Source organism: Bufo bufo, chromosome 2 (genome assembly GCF_905171765.1).
Source record: "Bufo bufo chromosome 2, aBufBuf1.1, whole genome shotgun sequence".
NCBI lineage: Eukaryota > Metazoa > Chordata > Amphibia > Anura > Bufonidae > Bufo > Bufo bufo.
In genome coordinates this window covers 180,815,093-180,838,802 of record NC_053390.1, presented here as the reverse complement: position 1 = coordinate 180,838,802, position 23,710 = coordinate 180,815,093, and the positions used below count along the sequence as shown (strand labels likewise).

At 44.6% G+C, this 23,710-nt stretch overlaps 1 protein-coding gene across 1 annotated transcript in view; it reads right to left on the bottom strand.

Annotated features, from left to right (window-relative positions):
* Nucleotides 1–920: 920 nt before the first annotated feature.
* LOC120991390 (zinc finger protein 474-like) overlaps nucleotides 921–23,710 on the bottom strand; it is a 52,011-nt gene continuing 29,221 nt past the window's right edge. The window contains exons 2-3 of the mRNA XM_040420207.1: nucleotides 23,187–23,367; nucleotides 921–1,084 (exon numbers count right to left, since the gene is read on the bottom strand). Of these exons, the coding sequence (XP_040276141.1) occupies nucleotides 936–1,084; nucleotides 23,187–23,367 (330 nt within the window). The 3' untranslated portion in view covers nucleotides 921–935. The remainder of the gene's footprint in view (nucleotides 1,085–23,186; nucleotides 23,368–23,710) is intronic.

The following is a 23,710-nucleotide window of genomic DNA, read 5'->3' as shown; positions in this document are numbered from 1 at the left end:
ACTGCCTGCCGCCATCTGCGATGCACTGTCTGTGGCTTAAGTTGCTAGCTTCTCAGCTCAGGTGGCTGCTATTATGTCATCGCTTCACGACCACCTGTGCCGTCTTCCAGCCTCATAGGCTTCAGTGGCCTATGACAGCGAATGGTGGGACAGAGAGACACTGGCTCCTGTGTCCCCCGCAGTAATTGCACTTTATTGTTGTCCTCAAGTCTAGCCTGTGCCTAATTTTTTTTAGTTTTTTAATTACCTCTGCACTCCTCCCATTCAACCTAGGTGTTTTTAGTTAGCAGGAGAGACCACATGGAAAGGTGAGCTTTGGAGATTTGTGCTGGTTGAGTGGTGCTGTATGGTGGTTGTTTCTCCTGTTGCGCTGTGCCTCTGGGCTGGTGGGGCCCAGTGCTGTGGGGGCTTAGCCTGACACCAGGGGAGCTGTTGGGTTTTTGGGTCTCATCAACCTACAGGTGCTTTGTTGCAGTAGTGGTTGCCATGTGGCACTGCGCCAAATTAACGTATACAAAGTGTCTCAATGTAGATGTTTCTAACTTATGCTGAGATGCAATAAATCAACACATGCCACGTGTGGATGTTGATCCATGTGTTTTTCTCCACAGCCTCAAATAATATATTACATTACATAGACACCTGTTACCTGTATATCGAAATAGCTGAGATTCTTTCTTCATTTGGTTAATGTGAAAGCCAGAAGCTATGACTCTGTACAGACAAGTTCCAGACATAAACCATATCTTTATTAAAAATATAATGATTTTAACAAACAAAAACATTCTCACCATTTACATGGCATCCAATGGAAGCCCCTGTACTGGCAATAGAATGATATAATGTGTTATCCTGAAGGCACACTCACTGTGTTAAGACTTTACAGTTCCCACAAGTCCAGTATTACATTATTGGACAGGACGGCGATCACGCTACTATGTTTTCTTCGCTTTACAGGACCGCTGGTGGACAAGGAGTCTGTCTGGCAGGAAGGTGCGTCCACAAATATCACATGGAACCAGCTGGCTCTTGGCACTCTGCCAGGCTGCCTCATTTATAGCAACAAGATCATAGGAACCTTTGGCTGGAAAAAAAAAGACAGAATATCACTTTTCATTTTGGTTAGGCAAAGTAGAAAAACATTTTCAGGAAATACCTGTAGACTTAGTATTACCTAAAACCCAGTCATCGTGATTGTACATGATGTTCTGCTTATTGTCCCATGAGTGCACTGAGAAAAGTTATACACAGGTCATTATGTCTGACCGAACATTGCACCAGAATTAGCTTTGTGTTGTTAACTTGATTATATGGATTCGTTTTGTGGTGTCAGGTCTACAAAGGTCCCTTCATACAGGATGACTTTGCAGGCAATTATTAAGAACAAATTGTTTGTTCCTGATAATTGACTGCTGGACAGTGGAGGGGAGTACAGTGTTCATTTTAGGACACTGTAGGGGAGAGCTGCACTTACATGGAGCAATCAAATCCTCTGTTTGGGGGTTGGGCGATCCTGGATGAAAAATTATTTTTCCTGGGCAGCAGCAGATCCTTGTTTAATGTGCTGTTCAAAAATGATGATTTTGATGTCCACATCAGTGATGGTTTCATCTGATGACAGTGCTTTTACTAATGTATTGGGTGATCACTGGTAACTTTTAGAGATGATGATTCAGCTGTTTCGCCGAATTTTACAAAACAATTTGCTGAGTGGCGAATTACTTAATCACAAAGCACATTTCTTTGTAAGTAGTGGGTGCAATGATAGGGAGTGCCGATTGTGCAGCTCCCCGTCATTGTACCCCTCAGATGCTGCGTTCATAGCTGATCGTGACATCTGACAGTAAAAACACAGTGCGAAATTAAAAAATAATAATAATAAATGTAATCATACTTACCTCATCCATTTACTCACAAAGAGCTAGACGCTGTCATCTTCATTGAAGATCTAGTGCGAAATCTCGCGCGGCCCATGATGACATCATCATGTCGGCTTTCATGGTGACGTCATACGCCACTGCGCACAGGATTTTGTTCAAGATTTTCAATCAAGATGGAGACCGCCAGCCCATCGTGAGCAAATGGATGAGGTAAGTATGATTCTTTTTTTGGTACCGCCATTCATTGAAATTAGATTCGCTACCACAAAAAACAAGGAAATTCACTCAACATTAGTAACTTTAAAAGGGGTAATTATCGGACAACCCCAGGAAAACCTCACAATATAATATTAGGGTTACATGTTTACTTTAGACTGGGGGGAAAGTTCATGAGAGAAAGAATCCACGTGTCATGCACCGCTTCTGTGCACAGGGAACAAGGGTCAGCCTCATTTATCGAAATTGTTTAACACAAAAACTAGCAACCAAACAGAGCTGCATTCTAATTTCTTAAACTTTCTTGGAAAAATTAAACACAATGTTATAATAGTACACATTAGAGATTTGTAAAAGTACCTATTACAAATCTCATGACACAGTTTTCCTCTCACAGTGCTATTGTGTGTGAATAGCCCTACTTTACATTATAAAATCCATATACATGACATTATAATCTCCCCTGGAAGAAAGAATCGCGTATGCTGAAATCCAATATTCCCATAGCAGGAATAATCTATAGGCACAGTAGGCCTCTGCCTATAGGCAGCCCTGAGAAGGCCATCTGCTGAATTCAAAATATACATATAAACAACATGTACATGATAGAGATGAGCGAAGTTTTGAAAAATTAGATTCGGCAACTTTGCCGCAGTTCAGCAAGAAATGAACCTTGTTCCCCATTAATTTGCCATGGTTCGCTATAAATCAGGTATACTCAGGCCACTCTGCCTTACGGTACAGCCACACGGAGTGGCCGTGTTGCTGTGAAGAAACGCGTGGCCAATTAGCCCGCAGCTGCCTTTCAGTTAATAACGAAGACCACACTGTATAGTCCTTCATTGTTAATGGCTGTGCGGCACCTTTACAGAGGGGTGTTGCTGGAATGGGGTTTAGCTGGTTAGGTGGGGGCACAATATGCTAGTTATTGCTGTTCTGGCCTCAAATCTTCTGCAGGTTATTTACAGTGAACACAGAATATTAATCAGCTCTGGCACACCTACTTCTCCAACCCCAGCGCTCTCCTGCCCTACAGGTGGGAGCCCTTCTTCTGCCACCTGCTTTTCATCCTTTTCCACATCACCTAATATCGATGAGAATATATCATCAGGAACACCCAGCTCCTCCTCTCTCTGCATCTTGCTGACTTTTCTAGGACATGGAGACTTTGAAGAATTATGTGGAAGAAGTAAAGCCAGCAAAAGATGAGGATGGTCATCATTAAGACCTGACATCCCTAAGGGGTGGAAACTGGATAGTATTGGTTGGCACGCTGGCAGTGGAATAATAAAGGCTTCTATCCTATTGGTATTGAATTACATATCTTAGTTTATGGCTGCTGAAGGAATAAGTAAATCTAGGAATAACAAAATAAAACTGATGCAGAATAAGTCCCTCTGCACTCTGCCTGCACTTATCTTCCTGGGTTTATCTCCTTTACACTTAGTTTTACTTTGTAACTCGGATTCGTTGCAAATCAAAGTTTTTCTAAACTTCGGACCGAATTCCGATTTGAATGCTTCGCTTTGCTCAATACTAGTAAATGATATTCATTTATATTGTGGGGGTCAGAGAAAGACACCGAGAGAATAGCAAATAAAAGGATGAAAAGAGTGCTGAATGCTGTGAGAAGAGTATGGCAATGTTCAAAGCAGAGAAAAGTTGTGGCCTCCTTCTTTAGTATCAGAAAGTCTGTACCTACGGGCTCCTCAGATGCAAATGCAGTACTTTTGATCCTAGTTTCACTTAACAGTACATGTTGGGCCGACTACTTACTTAGGAAAGCCAATCATGCTAAAATAAGTAAGCTAGGCCATTGTTAATGACCGGGGGTTAGAAAAAATTAGTAACAATACTAGTAATTGTTATGTATGCAGGTCCAATAAATTTGCTCTGTTTAACCATGCTGAGAGGAATGCATTTTCTCCATAGCTTCCATGTAATGCTGTAAAGCAGATTACTCAGTATTCGGTTAAGAGAATAATGGGAAGTCTAGCAGCTGTTTTACCCTTCAAAACTGCTGTCAGCACTATATAGGTCATTGGGTAGGAGTGTAAGCATACCTGGAGTAATGTAATGCAGGTTACATGATCATGAAATCCAACTTTAAATTACCCAGGTGCTGCAAGTGCCATGGAATTAGTCCCTTTGTGTCCAGTGACCTTGGCTCTCTGCCCTTAATACTTCCCATCCCTTCTTCTCTACTCTGAGTAATGGTTGTAGTGTCCAATAAGGTGTATGGTAGCATTATTTCTCGGAGCAAAGGGGAGAGGCTGCTTGACCATCACCCTAGTTATGTTAACACTACATCCCTATCACTTATATAGTGCTGACAGCAGTTTTGAGGAGTCAAAACCGCTGACAGACTACCTTTAACAGAACAATGTTGGTTAGTCTGCAATTTCCTACAGTTCTGCACTTTCTCATAATATATGCTGTGTACCTTCTCTGCTAAAGGGTTAATACCAGGTTCACTGCTAAAAACTTAATGTTATGGTTCTTTGCTAAAAATGGTTAAAGTGGTCACTGTAATACTGAACAGGATCTATACACTTTGTGACCCAAAGAGGCTATGTATATAGGTAGGAAACAGTTAAACTGGCAGCCTTAGTTACAGTTGCCGGGTTTAAGGGTTGGTCCCATTTTTCCCTGGCTAGCAATAGGGAGTTCCTAGCAAGACAAGCTAGAGAAAATATCTATTTTGGGGTGCTCTGTCAAATGGGCCTTATAGAATTCTTCAGAAAAACACCACTCCTGATAGTAGGAAGTTGCCACAAAAAACAACTTTTGCTGAGAACTCCCTCTGAGAGAAAGAAGCATTGCAATTTTGCCGATGGTTGAGGACCACGCAGGCCGTGCTTGGACGGAGTCAGTAAAAATAACTTATGGTTTTAGACTTTATTGCCAGTGATCTGATGTATTGTTTCTGGAGCTCACCACACTTCTGAGACAGACTGACCATCTGATCAATGACCTGCAGACTGGGCACAGCAGATACATTTTGAGAATTTCACATCTGAGATTATTTGGGAAGATTGCTGTTTTTTCGACAGGAGACTTAGGGAGAATAAACATCATCATTACCACCTTCTATATACTGGATTTTGAGAAAAAGACTACATTGTGAAGTACTTCAGGGCTGTTCCTGCTGCATGTATTGTATTATTAATTGTATGTATGTATTATTATTACTCCTTTCATCTATTAAATAAAGAAGAGCCTTTATTTTGCCATTATGAAGCCAGCCTGGTCTGTGGTCTCTATACCTGATTATTATATTATCCTTCTCGTGCTCTCCTGCCTTGCACCCCACTGTTCATTCTGACATCAATGTTACCTCAGCCACCACCAGACAGAAGATCCTATCAGTCCTGGGTGTGCCCAGAAGGGAAGAAGGGTTGAACCAATACATTCCCTGTCAATTCACGGCCCGAGGGAGAGTTGGGGTCGGATCAGCATCCGTGAGGACTATTAGAGGACTATTATTATTATTTGCAAAAGTGGATGGGCACTCTGATAGATGGAGTCACGTAAAGCTTGAATATGTCACTAGAGTTTTATTTAATAACACATTAAGATAAAAAAAATCCCTATTGAGGCATGTAGCTTCCAAAATACATCAAATATGTAGGCGATACAATAAATAAAATGAATAAAAATGTAGACTTACTGCCTCCTCTTTAAAATAAAATGCAAAATAAAATACACAGACGCTAACAAGTGTATGGAGCAGTCGTCTGCGAGTGGATTAAGTCCAATTACTGAATATGCTCGATATAGAGTCACATATAATTGGTCCAAGGTCTGGAAGTGTTCCTGTGAATCATACACTATAGTTCATATGTCGCCAGACATGCGCCGGTGTGAAGCTTTGGGCTGATGGTCACTGGATATCAATCTTAATGTGCCAGTGCAGAGGGTCTTATGTAATATATTGTTTAGCTTATACTTTCAACAGGTTATTCTGTAAGTTAAATCTTTTACAGTGTATAATCGGTGGTTATGTAGTCGACTTTCAATATAGAGGGTAGTACTCAGGATTCCGCTTTCTTTCGTGGCGTCCCACGTGGAATGGCTGAAAGGTAAGCTTAGATTGTAGCGAATGCTTTCTTAGAGCATATAAAGCAGTAGGTAAGCTTACCTTTCAGCCATTCCATGTGGGACGCCACGAAAGAAAGCGGAATCGTGAGTACTACCCTCTATATTGAAAGTCGACTACATAACCACCGATTATACACTGTAAAAGATCTAACTTACAGAATAACCTGTTGACAGTATAAGCTAAGCGATATATTACATAAGACCCTCTGCACTGGCACATTAAGATTGATATCCAGTGACCATTAGCCCAAAGCTTCACACCGGCAATTATATGTGACTCTGTATCGAGCATATGCAACTCTATATTAGGGGGCTCAAAATCCATGAGTTTGCGTGAATACCTAAAGTAATTGGACTTATTCCACTCGCAGACGACTGCTCCATACACTTGTTAGCGTCTGTGTATTTTATTTTGTATTTTATTTTAAAGAGGAGGCAGTAAGTCTACATCTTTATTAATTTTATTTATTGTATCACCTACATATTTGATGTATTTTGGAAGCTACAGTACATGCCTCGATAGGGATTTTTTATCTTAATGTGTTATTGCCTTTAAATAAAACTCTAGTGACATATTCGAGCTTTACGTGACTCCATCTATCAGAGTGCCCATCCACTTTTGCAAATCTCTTCTACTTCCATTTGGTGTGTTGGTGTTGGGTGTAACACTAGTTTGGAGCCCCTATACATCAGTGAGAAGGTGAGCCGTCCTATACCTCCTTTATTATTATTATTTATTTGAAAGCACCATTAATTCCATGGTGCTGTACAAGAGAGGGTTACACATACATAATATAAAAAATACTATTACGATAAACATGAAAATATTGACAAGCTGGTACAGAGGGGGAAAGGACCCTGTCTACAAGGTTTTACCATCTACAAGGGATGGGTAAAGACAAAGTAGTTGAGGTTAAAAGCTGCTCATCTGGTTGCATGGAGGCAGCGTGCTCATTGTAGTTGGCAGGCTTTCCTGAAGAGGTGAATTTTTTAGATTGCTTCTGAAGCTTTGGATGTTGGAGGAGAGTCTGATGTGCTGGGGAAGTGAGTTCCAGAGTATGGGGGATGCACATAGATGATTGTGTGAAGGACAGATAAGGGGAGAACAAAGAAGAAGGTCCTGTGAGGAGATTATGTGTAGCAATGTATCGGGAAAGCAGACGAGAGATGTAAGGAGGGGACAGGTTGTGGACAGCTTATACCGTATGTAGTTGTTAGTATTTTAAACTGAATTTGTTTGCCAATGGGGAGCTAGCGAAGGGATCGGCAGAGAAGAAACGTGGGGAGAGGTGGATTATTTGGGCAGCAGAATTGAGGAGAGATTGGAAGGGTGCGACAGTGCTAGTCGGGAGGCTTCAGACTAGGACGTTGCAGTAGCCTAGGCGGTAGATTCTAGGGGGGTCCAAAGGCATTTTTGTTGACTTATAGATGAGGAAGGAGTGAATACAAGAGATGTTCTTGAGTTGAACGTGGCAGGTGGAGGTAAGGGTTTGGATGTGTGGCTTGAAGGACAGGCCAGAATCAAATGTTAATTCAGTTTCCTCCATGTTGAGTTTTAAGAAGTGGGAGAAGAAGAAAGAAAATATAGTGGACAGAAATGCTGGGGTTCTGGATAGCAGGGAGATGACATCTGGGCCAGAGAGGTAGAATTAAGTGTTGTCAGCATAGAGGTGGTATTTGAAGCCCTGGGACTCTATGAGCTGTCCAAGGCCGAATATGTAAATGGAGAAAAGTAGGGGATCCAGGACAGAGCCTTGAGGGACATCAACAGAGAGGGCGTGATGAGGAGCTGGTGTATGAATAGAAAACGCTGAAGGTTCTGTTGGTGAAGTAAGAGGAGATCCAGGAGAGGGCCAGGTCTCTGATCCCAAGTGATGAGAGGGTTTGTAACAGGAGAGAGTGGTTGGCTGTGTCAAAAGGAAAGGTCAAGAAGCAGGAAAACTGGATTGTAGTGGATAAAATAGTGAGTGGGATGTGAGGTGGGGAGACAGTTCAAGATGGACATGTTGTTCTAGGAATTTTTATGTGAATGGGAGGAGCACTATGACTACCCTCATGGCATCAGCCACCACTCCCATACCCTACACGCCGAGTGCCTCCATGCCTCGCGGGACGGCACATAGTGCTTGGCCAATAGTCATGTTCCCTGACCTCTCATTAACTTGCATAGCTGACAATATAAATAACCCACCACAGAGGGTTCTGTTTTAGGTGCAGGGGACTGTGGTGCCCCATGCTCTATGACAGGAATGCCCAACCTGCGGTCCTCCAGCTGTTGCAAAACTACAACTCCCAGCATGCGCAGACAGCCTACAGCTAGGCATGATGGGAGTTGTAGTTTTACAACAGCTGGAGGGCTGCAGGTTGAGCATCCCTGCTCTATGATGTTATCACTGTCTGCATATTCTCTGCTTATACTAAGCTCTTTGTAAACTGTTTGTTTCTTTATTGCCAGCATATATTCTTGGCACAGAAGACAATGAAATGTCTTTTGCTCAATTTAAAATTATTTTTCAGAGCAAGGCGAGCAGACACTCTTTCATTTCAAGCAGGGTCCCTGCATTTTTACCATATTACAATGTCTCCAGAGTTGGCACAGGCATAATCTGCTTTCTCAGACATTAGCAATACACATTGGGGGAGATTTACTGTATCAAAATTTATGCTAAGGAAAACTGGTTTAGTTGCCCCTAGGAACCAATCACATATACACAGGGAAACACCCAGAAATTTTGCTTAGGGGGATCCTGAGGAGAAGAAAGGTGGTGCGCCTAGTGGGCCAGGCATCTTTTTTAGCCCTCACCCATTATTTTTTTAGCCCTCCTACATATAATGGGGCACTCCCAACAAGCACCATACAGCCGAAATTATATTGTTGAGGATGAAGGTAAGAGTCTCGGCCTCATTCTACATAGGCACACTGTACTTAAAGGGGTTGTCTCATTATGGACAATGGGGGCATATTGCTAAGATATGCCCCCATTGTCTTATAGGTGTGGGTCCCACCGCTGTGACCTGCACCTATATCGAGAACAGAGCCCCGCAAGTGAAGGAGTGCGCACTGTGCATGTGCAGCCACCCTCCATTCATTTTCTACGGGGCCGGCGAAAATAGCCGAGCGCTTGCTCGGCTATATCCGTCGGCCCCATAAAAGTGAATGGGAGCGGGTGCCGCACATGTGCGGTACGCTCCCATTCACTTCTATGGGGAGACTGCTTGGTGATGGCCAGACCGTAGTCCTCCAGCCACCACCTTGCGGGTGTCACGGCTGTATGTGAGCAACAAGAGCATACACAGTAAAGAGAGCTACTCACCGGACCCATACTAGGGAGGATAAAGGGTGACCCCTGTCAGACCCTCAAAGCTCTCCCTATGCTGCTAAAGCACATGCCCGGATCCAAATGGTGGAACGAGGCATGCCCGCGTACCTAAGACTGATGACCACTGTAACCCCTACAATAGTGGAAGGGGCACGGCCACCGGTGCCCTGCTCAGTATATGGAGGGAACCGTGGTCGCCTCAGATCCAGTCAGAAAATAAACAGATACACTACAATGTCTGCACACTTAGCTGAAGGAGCTGCAGCAGCAGAGAAGACGGATCCAAAGACAGCTGGCAATATCCGGAGTACTTGTTGCAGCAGAACACAGGTCCAGTGAAATGATAGCTTACAAGTGAAGATACTCAAGCAAGAGCTACAACTCAAATGAGAAATATAATCCACACCCTACAAAAGGAGGAGGGGTGATTTAAAGGCAGGGAAATCAAACGCAGGAGGAACAGCTGGGAGGAAGGAAACAGAAAGTAAAAACCTCATCACAGGGGCGGAGAAACAGAGCAGTGAGAACTCCTCCAAGCTCTAGTAGTGACATCATCACAGGGGTGGAGAAACAGAGCTGTGAGAACGTCTAAAAGCTCTGGTAGTGACAGTACCCCCCCCCCCCATTCTACGGGTGGACTCCGGACACCCAGGACCCACCTTCTCAGGATGAGCCCTATGAAATGCCCTGATGAGGCGAGTGGCTTTAATGTTCGACACCGGAACCCACATCCTCTCCTCAGGACCATAACCCTTCCAATGAACGAGGTACTGAAGAGAACCGCGGACAATGCGAGAGTCCACAATTCTGGAAACCTCAAACTCCAGATTGCCATCAACCAAAATCGGAGGAGGAGGCAAAGAGGAGGGTACCGTGGGCTGGACATATGCTTTTAAGAGAGATCTGTGAAATACATTATGTATCTTCCAAACCCGTGGAAGATCAAGACGGAAGGCAACAGGATTGATGACTGACAAGATTTTATAAGGCCCAATAAACTTGGGACCCAATTTCCAGGAGGGAACCTTCAGTTTAATATTTCTTGTAGACAACCACACCAGATCACCCACATTCAGGTACGGACCAGGCACACGTCTCTTATCAGCCACACGCTTATACTTCTCACTCATCTTTCTAAGATTACTCTGAATCTTTTGCCAAATGGTAGACAAAGACGAACAAAATCTCTCCTCCTCAGGTAAACCAGAAAGAGCCCCTCCCGAGAATGTCCCAAACTGCGGATGGAACCCATATGCACCAAAGAATGGTGACTTATCAGAAGATTCCTGACGACGGTTGTTCAGAGCAAACTCAGCAAGAGCGAGAAATGAACACCAATCCTCCTGGTTCTCTGCCACAAAACAGCGCAAATATGTCTCCAGATTCTGATTGAGGCGCTCAGTCTGACCATTCGACTGCGGGTGAAAAGCAGAAGAGAAGGACAGCCGAACCCCCAGGCGAGAACAGAAAGCCTTCCAGAACCTGGACACAAACTGCGTGCCTCTATCGGAAACAATATCAGAGGGAATGCCATGCAATTTAACAATATGGTCGACAAAAGCTTGCGCCAACGTTTTAGCATTGGGTAAACCAGGGAAAGGTACGAAATGAGCCATCTTGCTAAAACGGTCCACCACCACCAGGATCACCGACTTCCCTGAGGAACGAGGAAGATCCATGATAAAGTCCATGGACAGGTGTGTCCAAGGACAGGAAGGTATGGGTAACGGGAGAAGGGAACCTGAAGGCCGTGAACGAGGGACCTTAGCGCGAGCGCACGTCTCACAAGCAGCTACAAAACCCTCCACCGACTTACGAAGAGCCGGCCACCAAAATCTCCGAGCAATGAGATCTACCGTGGCTCTACTCCCGGGGTGACCAGCAAGAACAGTATCATGATGCTCCTTGAAGAGTTTGTGACGTACAGTAGCTCAGGAGGCACAAACAACTTCCCAGAAGGACAACGGGCAGGTGCCTCAGTCTGGGCAGCCTGGACCTCGGCCTCCAAATCAGAATATAGAGCAGAAACAACTACCCCCTCCGCCAAAATGGGACCCGGGTCCTCGGAGTTTTCTCCTCCCGGAAAACAGCGAGAGAGAGCATCAGCCTTCACATTTTTGATCCCAGGGCGGAATGTAACAACAAAATTGAATCTGGAGAAGAACAGAGACCATCTGGCCTGTCTCGGATTCATACGCCTGGCCGACTCCAAGTATGCCAGATTCTTATGGTTGGTAAAAACGGTGATAGGGTGCCTGGCCCCCTCCAACCAATGGCGCCATTCCTCGAAAGCCAACTTGATGGCCAACAACTCCCTATCTCCCACAATATAGTTTTTCTCTGCCGGGGAGAGTTTTGTAGAGAAAAAGGCTCAGGGTCGCCATTTGGCAGGAGAAGGGCCCTGGGACAAAACCGCACCCACACCCACCTCGGAAGCATCCACCTCAACAATAAAAGGTAAGGAAACATCGGGATGCACCAAGACGGGAGCAGACGCAAAACTCTCTTTAATCTTAGAAAAAGCTGCAAGCGCCTCCTCCGACCAAGAGGAAAAATCCGCCCCTTTTTTGTCATGTCAGTGAGGGGTTTGACAACAGAGGAATAATTCAAAATGAACTTTCTGTAATAGTTCGCAAAACCCAGAAAGCGCATCAATGCCTTCTGATTCTCAGGAAGCTCCCACTCAAGTACAACACGGACCTTCTCCGGATCCATGCGAAAACCATAAGCAGAGAGGAGAAAACCCAGAAATTGAATCTCCGATACCATAAAAAGACATTTCTCCAGCTTGGCGTACAATTTATTTTCCCGCAGAATCTGCAGAACCTGAAAAAGATGATCCTGATGGGTCTGAACATCAGGGGAAAAAATCAAAATATCATCAAGATACACCAATACAAATTTCCCCATTAAATGGTAGAAAATACTATTAACAAAATGCTGAAAGACGGCCGGAGCATTCATCAGGCCGAAAGGCATAACGAGATTCTCGAAATGCCCATTAGGGGTATTAAAGGCCGTTTTCCATTCATCCCCCTCTCTGACCCTGACCAGGTTGTACGCGCCTCTCAAATCCAATTTGGAAAAAACCTTGGCCCCAACAATTTGGTTGAAGAGGTCCGGGATCAGAGGAAAGGGATAGGGATCGCGAATCGTGATACGGTTCAGCTCCCTAAAATCTAGGCAAGGTCTCAGAGAGCCATCTTTTTTTTTAACAAAAAAAAAACCCATGGCAACAGGTGATTTTGAGGGACGAATATGCCACTTATCGAGACTCTCAGAGATATAGGTTCGCATTGCGATTCTTTCCGGTTGTGAGAGATTGTAGAGGCGTGCTTTTGGCAGCTTGGCGCCGGGAATGAGGTTAATGGGACAGTCAAACTCCCGGTGAGGAGGTAGCTCCTGAACACCGCTCTCGGAAAACACGTCCGAGAAATCAGAGAGAAATGATGGCACAGTTTTAGTAAACACCTCTGCAAAAGTCGTTGTGAGACAATTCTCTCTACAAAAGTCACTCCACTCATTTATTTGCCTTCCTTGCCAATCAATAGTGGGGTTATGTCTAGTGAGCCAGGGTAACCCCAAAACTAGAGGAGAAGGCAATCCGTTAAGGACAAAACAAGATATATCCTCCACATGAGTGTCACCTACAGCTAGCCGGATATTGTGAACAATGCCCTTCAGAGATCTCTGTGAGAGTGGAGCAGAGTCAATAGCAAAAACAGGTATATCCTTTTCTAATGTGCAAACCTGAAAACCATGCATGGCTACAAATTGAGTGTCAATAAGATTGACGGCCGCTCCACTATCGACAAAAATCTCACAAGAAATGACTTTGCTCTCTAGCGCCACCCTGGCAGACAGGAGAAAACGGGAACTGCAGGTCAGAGGAAAAGCATCAATTCCTACATCAACTTTGCCCAAAGTAGCAGCTGAAGCAGAATTTGATGATTTACCTTTTGAGGTTTTTCTCTTATTATCGCTCTTAGTACAGTTCAAGAATCTCCTAGACGGACAAACATTTGCCAAATGACCTATGCCCCCACAACAAAAACACACCATACTCTGAGGACTAAATCCTCTTTTATCAGGGGCAAGTCGACCTAGCTGCATGGGCTCCTCCTCAGAGGGGAGCGAGATAGGATGAGGCCCCTGCACACTGAATGAGTCTGCACCACTGCCCCTAGACTGACAATGGCTGGACAGAGAGGTCTCGTTTCTTTCTCTTAGACGCCTGTCAAGGCGTACCGCCAATGACATGGCAGACTCTAAGGACGTTGGTCTCTCATGGAAAGCAAACGCATCTTTCAATCTCTCTGAGAGACCATGACAGAACTGACTCCGGAGTGCAGCATCATTCCAACCTGAATCAGCTGCCCATCTCCAAAATTCAGAACAATAAAGCTCCGCAGACAGTTTGTTCTGGCATAAAAAACGTAAGTTAGATTTGGCCAGAGCAACACGATCCGGGTCATCATATATCTGCCCCAGGGCCACAAAAAATCTTTCCACGGATCGAAGGGAGGGATCCCCTGATGGCAACGAAAAAGCCCAAGTCTGAGCATTACCCCTGAGCAGGGAGATGACAATCCTCACCCTCTGCTCCTCATTACCAGAGGAGTGGGGACACAAGCAAAAATGGAGTTTGCATGCCTCTCTGAAGCGAACAAAATTCTCACTGCCCCCGGAGAACGTTTCCAGAAGTGAGACCTTTGGCTCGCAACAGACTCCATGGGCCGGAGCAGAGCCCAATGCTTGAAGCTGAGTCATAAATTGACGGAGATCCGCTACCTCCAAAGAAAGACCCTGCATGCGGTCAACCAGGCCAGAAAGCGGATCCATGTCAAAAAGGACGGTTTTGGTGGATTATAATGTCACGACTGTATGTGAGCAACAAGAGCATACACAGTAAAGAGAGCTACTGACCGGACCCAAACTAGGGAGGATAAAGGGTGACCCCTGTCAGACCCTCAAAGCTCTCCCTATGCTGCTAAAGCACATGCCCGGATCCAAATGGTGGAACGAGGCATGCCCGCGTACCTAAGACTGATGACCACTGTAACCCCTACAATAGTGGAAGGGGCACGGCCACCGGTGCCCTGCTCAGTATATGGAGGGAACCGTGGTCGCCTCAGATCCAGTCAGAAAATAAACAGATACACTACAATGTCTGCACACTTAGCTGAAGGAGCTGCAGCAGCAGAGAAGACGGATCCAAAGACAGCTGGCAATATCCGGAGTACTTGCTGCAGCAGAACACAGGTCCAGTGAAATGATAGCTTACAAGTGAAGATACTCAAGCAAGAGCTACAACTCAAATGAGAAATATAATCCACACCCTACAAAAGGAGGAGGGGTGATTTAAAGGCAGGGAAATCAAACGCAGGAGGAACAGCTGGGAGGAAGGAAACAGAAAGTAAAAACCTCATCACAGAGGCGGAGAAACAGAGCAGTGAGAACTCCTCCAAGCTCTAGTAGTGACATCATCACAGGGGTGGAGAAACAGAGCTGTGAGAACGTCTCAAAGCTCTGGTAGTGACAGCGGGGTTCCGTTTTCAATATATGTGCGGGTCCCAGCGGTGGGACCCGCACCTATAAGACAATGGGGGCATATCCTAGAGATATGCCCCATTGTCCATGACGAGACAACCCCTTTAATACTTAGGGCCACAACATAAAGCTATTGTGCTCAAATTAACTATAATTTTTTCCCTCCCTGTGACAGGACTCACCAATTAGATTCACTTCACACGGCTGGATCTGGCAGGAGCTGTTGCAAGCTTTGCTTCCTCCCTCCTAGTCCCGAAGGCGCCAAAAGAGTACTGGAGGAGAAGCTGCATGATATTTAAGGTATGTAGGTCTGGGAGGGAGGAGCCCGACACATCATACAAAGAGGGGAGGGCCTGCACTGTCTGCTTTACCTTATACAATTTACCACAGCAGGCTAAAGCTAGGAACCTCCTTTTCTTTCCTCCTCCCCCCCAAATCCGGCTCGTGGCATGTCATCCCCCAACCCCCCGACCCACGGCCTGCTTCTCCCCACTGGGCTGTCCTCACCGGGCCAAAGCCCCCCTGCCCCATTTGAAACAGCGAGCCCCCCAAATCCCCATGTCAAATTCTCAACCTAACCCGTTACCTAATGCCCCCTAATAATTTGAACTAGTACAAAAATGCCCCTTTCTGTGTGCCAGTACAAAAAATACCCCTTACTGCTCATAGTTGAGCAAATGTCCCCATAATACCCCCATTATTTGTGCCAGTAACAAATACCCCTATATAGTGCCCCCAGTAAATGCCCCCATAGTGCTCCTCTCTCCCCTTCCCCTTAGTGCCCCACTTAATGTGTCAGTATAAAATGCTTCTATATGGTGCCCCCATTATATGCCCTAATAGTGTCCACCATTATATGTGCCAGTATAAAATGCCCCTATATAGTGCCCCCAGTAGATGCCCCCATAGTGCTCTTCTTTCCTTCTTCCCCATAGTACACCTATAATGTGTGCCAGTATAAAATACCCCTTCGTCATAGAGCCCCCATTTTGTGCCAGTAAAAAATGCCCCTTTATAATGCCCCCATTTGGCCAACAGCATTGTGCCAAATTAAAAAAAAAACACTAATACTTATCTTCATGCTTATGGTAGCAATGTGATGCAGACCTCTTCCAGCCTGTGTCCTGTGCTGTATGCTGCCTGGCTCAGGCCTTACAATGATGATGACCAGAGATGAGCGAATCGAAGTTGACGAAGTGGAATTCAATCCTAATTTCAGGAAAAATTGGATTTGCACCGAATCAGAATTTTCTCACGCTTCGTGGTAACGAATCTCATTTTTTCCTAAAATGGCTGCTGCAGGTGTGAGGACATGGAGCAAGGAACTCTGGGAACGCGGGATCACCCATAATGTCATGCATGCAGCCAATCATCAGCCAGCCAGCCCTGTAATGTCACAGCCCTATAAATAGTCTCAGCCATCTTGTATTCTGCCATTCTCCAGTGTACTTAGTGCAGGGAGAGACGTCAGCAGGTGCTAGAAACAGTGCTAGGAAAGACTTCATTGTGCTAAAAAAAATTGATTTACAAGTTCAGGGAAAGATTATTCAAGGTGTAGGGGAAAGGTTAGGGAGGAATCATTCCACAGCATTTATGCAGAACAGGGTTCAGTAGGGGAGGTTACAGCCTGGGTAATAGGAACAATCCTATTACACCTTGCTGCACTGACTGGGGATCCAAATTGCCATTATACAGCTCTGTAATTCCAGCAAACGGTTTTTGGGGTGCAGGTGCTGTTTGATACAGCCAATAACAGGGTTTATTACAAGGAAATATTTCTACGTCTTATTTGCCCTTGTGCGGTGCAGTTATATGTTCTGAAGCATTTTTTGGCTTGTATTAGTGGAAAAAATGGGCTTATCAGCCATTGTGTGGTGAAGTGCAAAAATAACAGCCCTTTTTGGCTTGTATTAATGGCACAAAAGAAAAATATATTTGCCGTTCAGTGGTGTAGTTATATGTTCTAAAGCCTTTTGTGGAGTGTATACAGTAAGTGGGAAAAAATCAACCAAAGAGTTTTTTAAGGGAAAGAAGTGGAATGTTATGCAATGGCCAAGTAAATCACCTGACCTGAATCCGATTGAGCATGCATTTCACTTGCTGAAGACAAAACTGAAGGGAAAATGCCCCAAGAAAAAGCAGGAACTGAAGACAGTTGCAGTAGAAGCCTGGCAGAGCATCACCAGGGATAAAACCCAGAGTCTGGTGATGTCTATGCATTCCAGACTTCAGGCTGTAATTGACTGCAAAGGATTTGCAACCAAGTATTAAAAAGTGAAAGTTTGATTTATGATTATTATTCTGCCCCATTACTTTTGGTCCCTTAACAAGTGGGAGGCACATATGCAAACTGTTGTCATTCCTATACCGTTCACCTGATTTGGATGTAAATACCCTCAAATTAAAGCTGACAGTCTGCAGTTAAAGCACATCTTGTTTGTTTCATTTCAAATCCATTATGGTGGTATATAGAGCCAAAAATGTTAGAATTGTGTCGATGTCCCAATATTTATGGACCTGACTATGTTCTAAAGCCCTTTTGGGTGTGTATTAGTGGCAAAAAAATATATATATATTTGCCGTTCTGCGGATATGTTCTAAAGCCGTTTTTGGCGTGCATTAGTGGGGAAAAAGAAAAAGGGCTTATTAGCTGTTGTGTGTTGAAGTGAGAAAATTACAGCCCATTTGGCTGTGTATTAGGCTACTTTCACACTAGCGTTTTTGCTGGATCCGGAAGGGTTCACCAAAACGTTTCCGTTGCTGATAATACAACCATCTGCATCCGTTATGAACGGATCCAGTTGTATTATCTTTAATAGCCAAGACGGATCCGTCATGAACTCCACTGGTCAATGGGGGACGGATCCATTTTCTATTGTGTCAGATTGTGTCAGAGAAAACAGATCCGTCCCCCATTGACTTGCATTGTGGGTCATGATGGATCCGTCTTGCTCCGCATCCCAGGACGGAAAGCAAACCGTATGAGAACAGAACGCATTTTGGAACATTTCGTTCTGTTCAGTTACGTTTTATCAATGAATGGGGACAAAACGGAAGAGTTTTTTTTCCCGATATTGGGACCCTATGATGGATCTTAATATCGGAGAATATTAACGCTAGTGTGAAAGTAGCCGTAGTGGCAAAAAAATATATATTTGCTGTTCAGCGGTGAAGTTCCATTGTACTACAGCCATTTACAGGGTGTATTAATAGGATAGATACGTACATCCTATTAGCCGTTCTGCCGTAAATTGTGATTGTTATATATTTTTTTTGGGGGTGTATTAATAGGAAGAAGAAAACGGGAAATTGATGGGTTATTGTAGACTTTCTTCTGTATAAACCGAATTACGTCGATTAGCCATTCATTGGTGAAATTCTTTTGTAAAACAGCATTTATGGGGAAAATTGATGGGTGATTGTAAACTTTCTTCTGTATGAACCGAATTACATTGATTAGAAAGTCAGTGGTAGAATTTGTTTGTGATACAGCCTTTTTTGGGAAAATTGGTTGGTAGATGTAACTATGGTCAAGGACAATATATGTCCTTTACGGCAATGTGGGTAAATGTGATTCCTGCCCAGTTACACCAGCAACTTGGCCAGGTGACGCCGCTTCCGCCTCCACGTTCTCCTCACGCCGTTGGTCCTGCGACAATGTCCACCTCTACCTCCTTATCCTCCACCGTGTCCTCAGCCTTCACTGCAGGGAAAATTCACAGTGCTCCTCCAGTATACCACATGTGCAGGGCACGGCGGTGTCACGTTGTTCTACATCTCGTTTGCCTGGGTGAACGGAGTCACACAGGGGAGAAACAGCTCCATGTCCTTCATCAAGAAATCAAATCCTGGCTTTCTCCGCGACAACTCAGATTCGGAACCATGGTGACTGACAACGAGAAGAACATGGTGTCGGCGCTGGGTCAAGGAGGGCTGAGCCATGTGCCCTGCATGGCACACATGTTCAATCTGGTTGTCAAGCGGTTCCTGAAGTCTTCCACCCATTTGCAAGACACCCTAAAAATGGCCATGAATCTTTGCATGCACTTCAACCACTCAAAATAGGCTGATATGTGACGTTTCCACCCGTTGGAATTCCACCCCCCATATGTTGGACCGACTATAGAGAAAGGCTATAAACGATTTCTTGATTATCTAAGCAGACAGGAGTACTCCCCTGTGTAACTTCGAAGTCAGCCAGTGGCAGCTCATGCGTGACAGCTGCTGTTTGCTCAGGCCCTTTGAGGAGGCCACGTTATTTATCAGTTGTCAGGACTATGGGATGAACAATGTCATTCCACTGCTTCATGTCCTGGAACAGATGCAGGTAAATCTGGCTAGTCAGGGAACTGGAGACGTGGCGCCTAGATCTCACGGCCACATGGGCCCTGAGGGGGCTGAACTGGAGGAGGAGCAGGACATTGAAGCACAATCAATGTGTAGAGAAATTGGTGCTTTTTACACACAGGTGACAGGAGAGGAGGAGCAGGAGCAGCCAGAGGAGCTACAGGGCGATGAGGAAGACGAGGCAGAGGACCCAGACACACCGTGGCAGTATGCAGTGGAGATGGAGGCAGGGAGTCCCTCCGAGTCACTTGCACAAATAGCCCGATGCATGCTCACTTGCTTGCGTAGTGACAGCCGAATTGTCACCATTCGGCAGAGGGATGATTTCTAGCTCTCCACCTTGTTGGACCCTCAATTCCAATCCAAAATGGGAGCCTTTTTTACACACGCTGAGAGGGAGGACAAACTGAACTACTATAGAGACATCCTATGTAGTGAGTTGGCCGCTGCCTATCTCCACCATCGTCCATCCTCTCGCAGGTCTGACCGGGGGGGGGGGGGGGGGCGGGGGGGTAGGAGAAGTTTCAGCTCCATCAGCAGCAACTTGAGTCTACAGTTGCAGATGAGTAGCTTTCCTCACCCGCCTATTGAAGAAACTACTCACCAGCAGCAGCAGCTAGACCTGGAGCAGTACCTGAACCAGCAGGTGGTCGCATACTTGGACAGCACCCTACCACCCCACATTGAAGATCCGCTGGACTACTGGGCAGTTAAACTGGATTTGTGGCCGCAACTAGCAGAGTTTGCCCTGGAAAAGCTGTCCTGCCCGGCCAGTAGTGTGGCATCAAAGCGGGTGTTTAGTGCGGCGGGGGCCATAGTTACCCCAAGAAGAACGTGCCTGTCTGTGGAGAGACTGTGGAGAGACTGATCTTTGTCAAGATGAATAAGGCGTGGATCAGCCAGGATTTCCACCCACCAATGCCTGATGCATCAGACTAGATCATCCATGGTGCCACACCAACACTTTGACAAAAGAGACCAGTTTCTTCTGGCTACCTTCCTCAGCTACTATTCTAATGCTGCCACCTGCCTGATGCCACACATCTGATGCCAAGTGCTCCTTCTTTCACCCATCATCTTCAGCTGGTACTCGTATTGCCATCCACCTCCCCACGCTGTCACCGGGTCACTCTGTGGTCTCCTGATGCTGCTGTCGACTCCACACTATGTCACCTTGCCACTCTGTGGTCTCCTGATGCTGCTGCTGCCACCTCCACACTGTCATTGTGCCACTCTGTGGTCTTCTCCTGATGCTGCTGCCGCCACCTCCACACTCTGTCATTGTGCCACTCTGTGGCCTCCTGATGCTGCCGCCACCTCCACACTGTCATTGTGCCACTGTGGCTTCCTCCTGATTCTGCCACCACCTCCAGACTCTGTCATTGGGCCACTATGTGGACTCCTCATGCTGCTTTCACCTCACCGCTATGTCATAGGGCCACTCTGTGGACTTCTCATGCTGTTCCCACCCTCCCCACTTCATGACTGCACCACTATTTTGCCTTTCGGCCTGGCTGACATCATCATCTATTTGACCCTTCTTCTGATCTGTCAGAAGGAAGGAAAAATGAGATGCACAATGGATCCCATCTGTGTACCAGCTGTAAGGCCTGTATGGTCTCATCAGAATTGGCTTGTGATTTGGTAGCCAAAAGCAGGTGTGGGTACAAAACACAGAAGACATGGAAATATTCCATTCACGTGTCATCTCTGTTTTGGATACTCTCCTTTTTTTTGGCATTAACAGTACTGATGGATTACTGACCAAATGCTGACCGAGTGAAGGCGGATGCTCAACAGACAGGATCCATTTTTTGGGGGTTATTGTTATCTGTTTCTGTTTCTTATAGCCACATCCGCACATTTGTCTTACATGTGGTCCATTGCAGGCACCCTCCATTGTATGCATTTTTTTCTGGGGATTGCTGTTAGCAACGGATCACATGGGCAGGATTTGCTCCCCCAGGAAGAAATGCGCAACAGCATTTGGGGTCTTGAGCATTGTTTGCCTTTTATACCAATTTGTATTGTGATTTTTGTCTGTATATGAACGTATGCCTGGAGGTGGGGCAACCTCAGGTTTGAATGTGCCTTAAATTTGATATATGGGTAACATTCATATTCTTGATATAAGAATATATTGGCATAAGTCTCATTTTAATATCAGCGTGAGTGTTTAGCCATATATCGGCATTTACCATTGTAGTGCACCATTTTTTCAGTGATTTTCAGATAATACAAGTCTAATTACTTTTTGGGGAAACATTGGGGCAGATTAACTGTTCCTATCTAACATTTCGACAGTGTAAATATAGATTAGACAATCTAAACTAGCACAAGATTTATCAAATACTAAATTATCTGGTCTAACTTTATGTTACCTATTAGTTGGCTTACTGTGTGCCAGAACTTTGGAGAACATTAGTGTATCTTAAGCCTCACCCACTTTCTACCAAGCCATGCCCCTTGTCACACACAGCAGAAACAGTGTCTAATCCCTTAATATATTATATGCAAATTGAAAATTCTGGTGCATCTTAATTAGTAAATCAGCCCTATAATATCCACGATATACTTAAACTCAGAAGTGAATTTCTAGAGGTTCAGAGCCAGCTATCCTGTGCGTCTACACACACATCCAAGACATATCATATATGAAACCTGGCCAGCATCACAGGCTATCAGGAGATAAGGGGGGCCCAGTGCCACCCTAAAAAGCTGCTAGAAGCTAAAGATAATGAGCTATGGGAGAGCAGGATGCCCATACACTGTTCTTGCACAGTGGCCCCTGTCTGTCTGTGCCTGTCCCTGCACAAAATCAATAAGATCTTAAAAATACTTTGAACCCTGCTTAATGCAACTTACATCGTACTCCCTTTACCAAACTGCACATTCCCATTAATAAGGCCCTGAGACACGTTAAGCACCTTTTGCTGTCTACATTTCCTACTTTAGATTAATATGTATACAATTCTTTTTATCATAGGTGTAGTAGTGAAAGGCATTTAACTGGGGCAATCTTTGCTGTCAAAGCATGTGATAATTTGTTCTGTAAGGGAACTATAAGATTTTATTATATTATAAGATTATAATACATCATTAAATTATTTGTGGCTTAGCTTTACAGCATTGATTTTAATTTTTTTTATTAAAAGGTCCCCGCTCAGTGGTACAATTGATTATCAATGATAGCCTATATTGTGAGTGCATTGGTGATGAGAGTTGCATCCTGTATAAGAGGCCCCTTACATTGCCAGATGTTCAGGCAGATTATTGCTAATGAGAATTCAGATGAACACTCGTTAGGGATAGTCTGCCATTGTAAAGGTGCCGCCAATTACCCAATGAATGAGCATGTAGACACCAAAATCATAGTTAGCCAGCAGCAGGATTGTGATGTCTAAACAGCACTATGCTGCCCACAAACAGTGATTCTGTATGAGGCGAACTATGGCATTAGTGATCACTCCTGCCATACTGTGATGCAGATCACTGCATATAAATGCAGTGGTTTCCTTCACTGACCAGCAGACGATTGTCGGGAAGGAACATTTCCATCCCAACAATCATCAGCCTCATCTGTCAGTGTAAAGGGGCCTTAAGGCTTCATGCACTTTACTGCCATTCAAGTAAGTGCCAAGAGCAAAACAACCACACTAATCTGATATGGATGATGTATCATAAGTATAGGCCATCAACATTGTAGACCTGGAAAGTCCCTTTAATTTAGCAGTAGATAAATAATTTTTATCTTAGTTTTGCCATGTCATACCTCCAATCGACCTGACTTCTGGCTTCTTTGGTTCAGGTCTTTGCATATTCTTTGGTAACCTGTCATTTTCCAGATGCCATTTCTTCAAGCACTGAGGTTCATGGATGCTGATAGATTTTGATCCAAACTCCCTTCCACAAATGTAGCATACAACTGTTGGGGGTGGCTTAATAACTGGTGGCTGTGAACAGAAGGGTTTGAGTAAAGATCTAAGAACTAAGAATACAAAGGCAATTTGTTTACTAAGGACTATGCACACAATCTTATTTTTCTTCAGTGGGCAATTTTTAAAACGGTTTTAGCACACAGACCATGGATATGTCATAAATGTCCTAATGTCCTAGATAGGAACAACTCTTTAATGTACATTGGCCATAGTAAATATATGGTCATAATTACAGTTTTTTAAGGTTATGTTACATACATTATCTCCTTACAGAATAGTTCAGATAGAAACTTCATTGCTAATAATAATGATTGTATATACTGTATTTGCCATTTCAACAATTTTCTGAAGTTTTTAA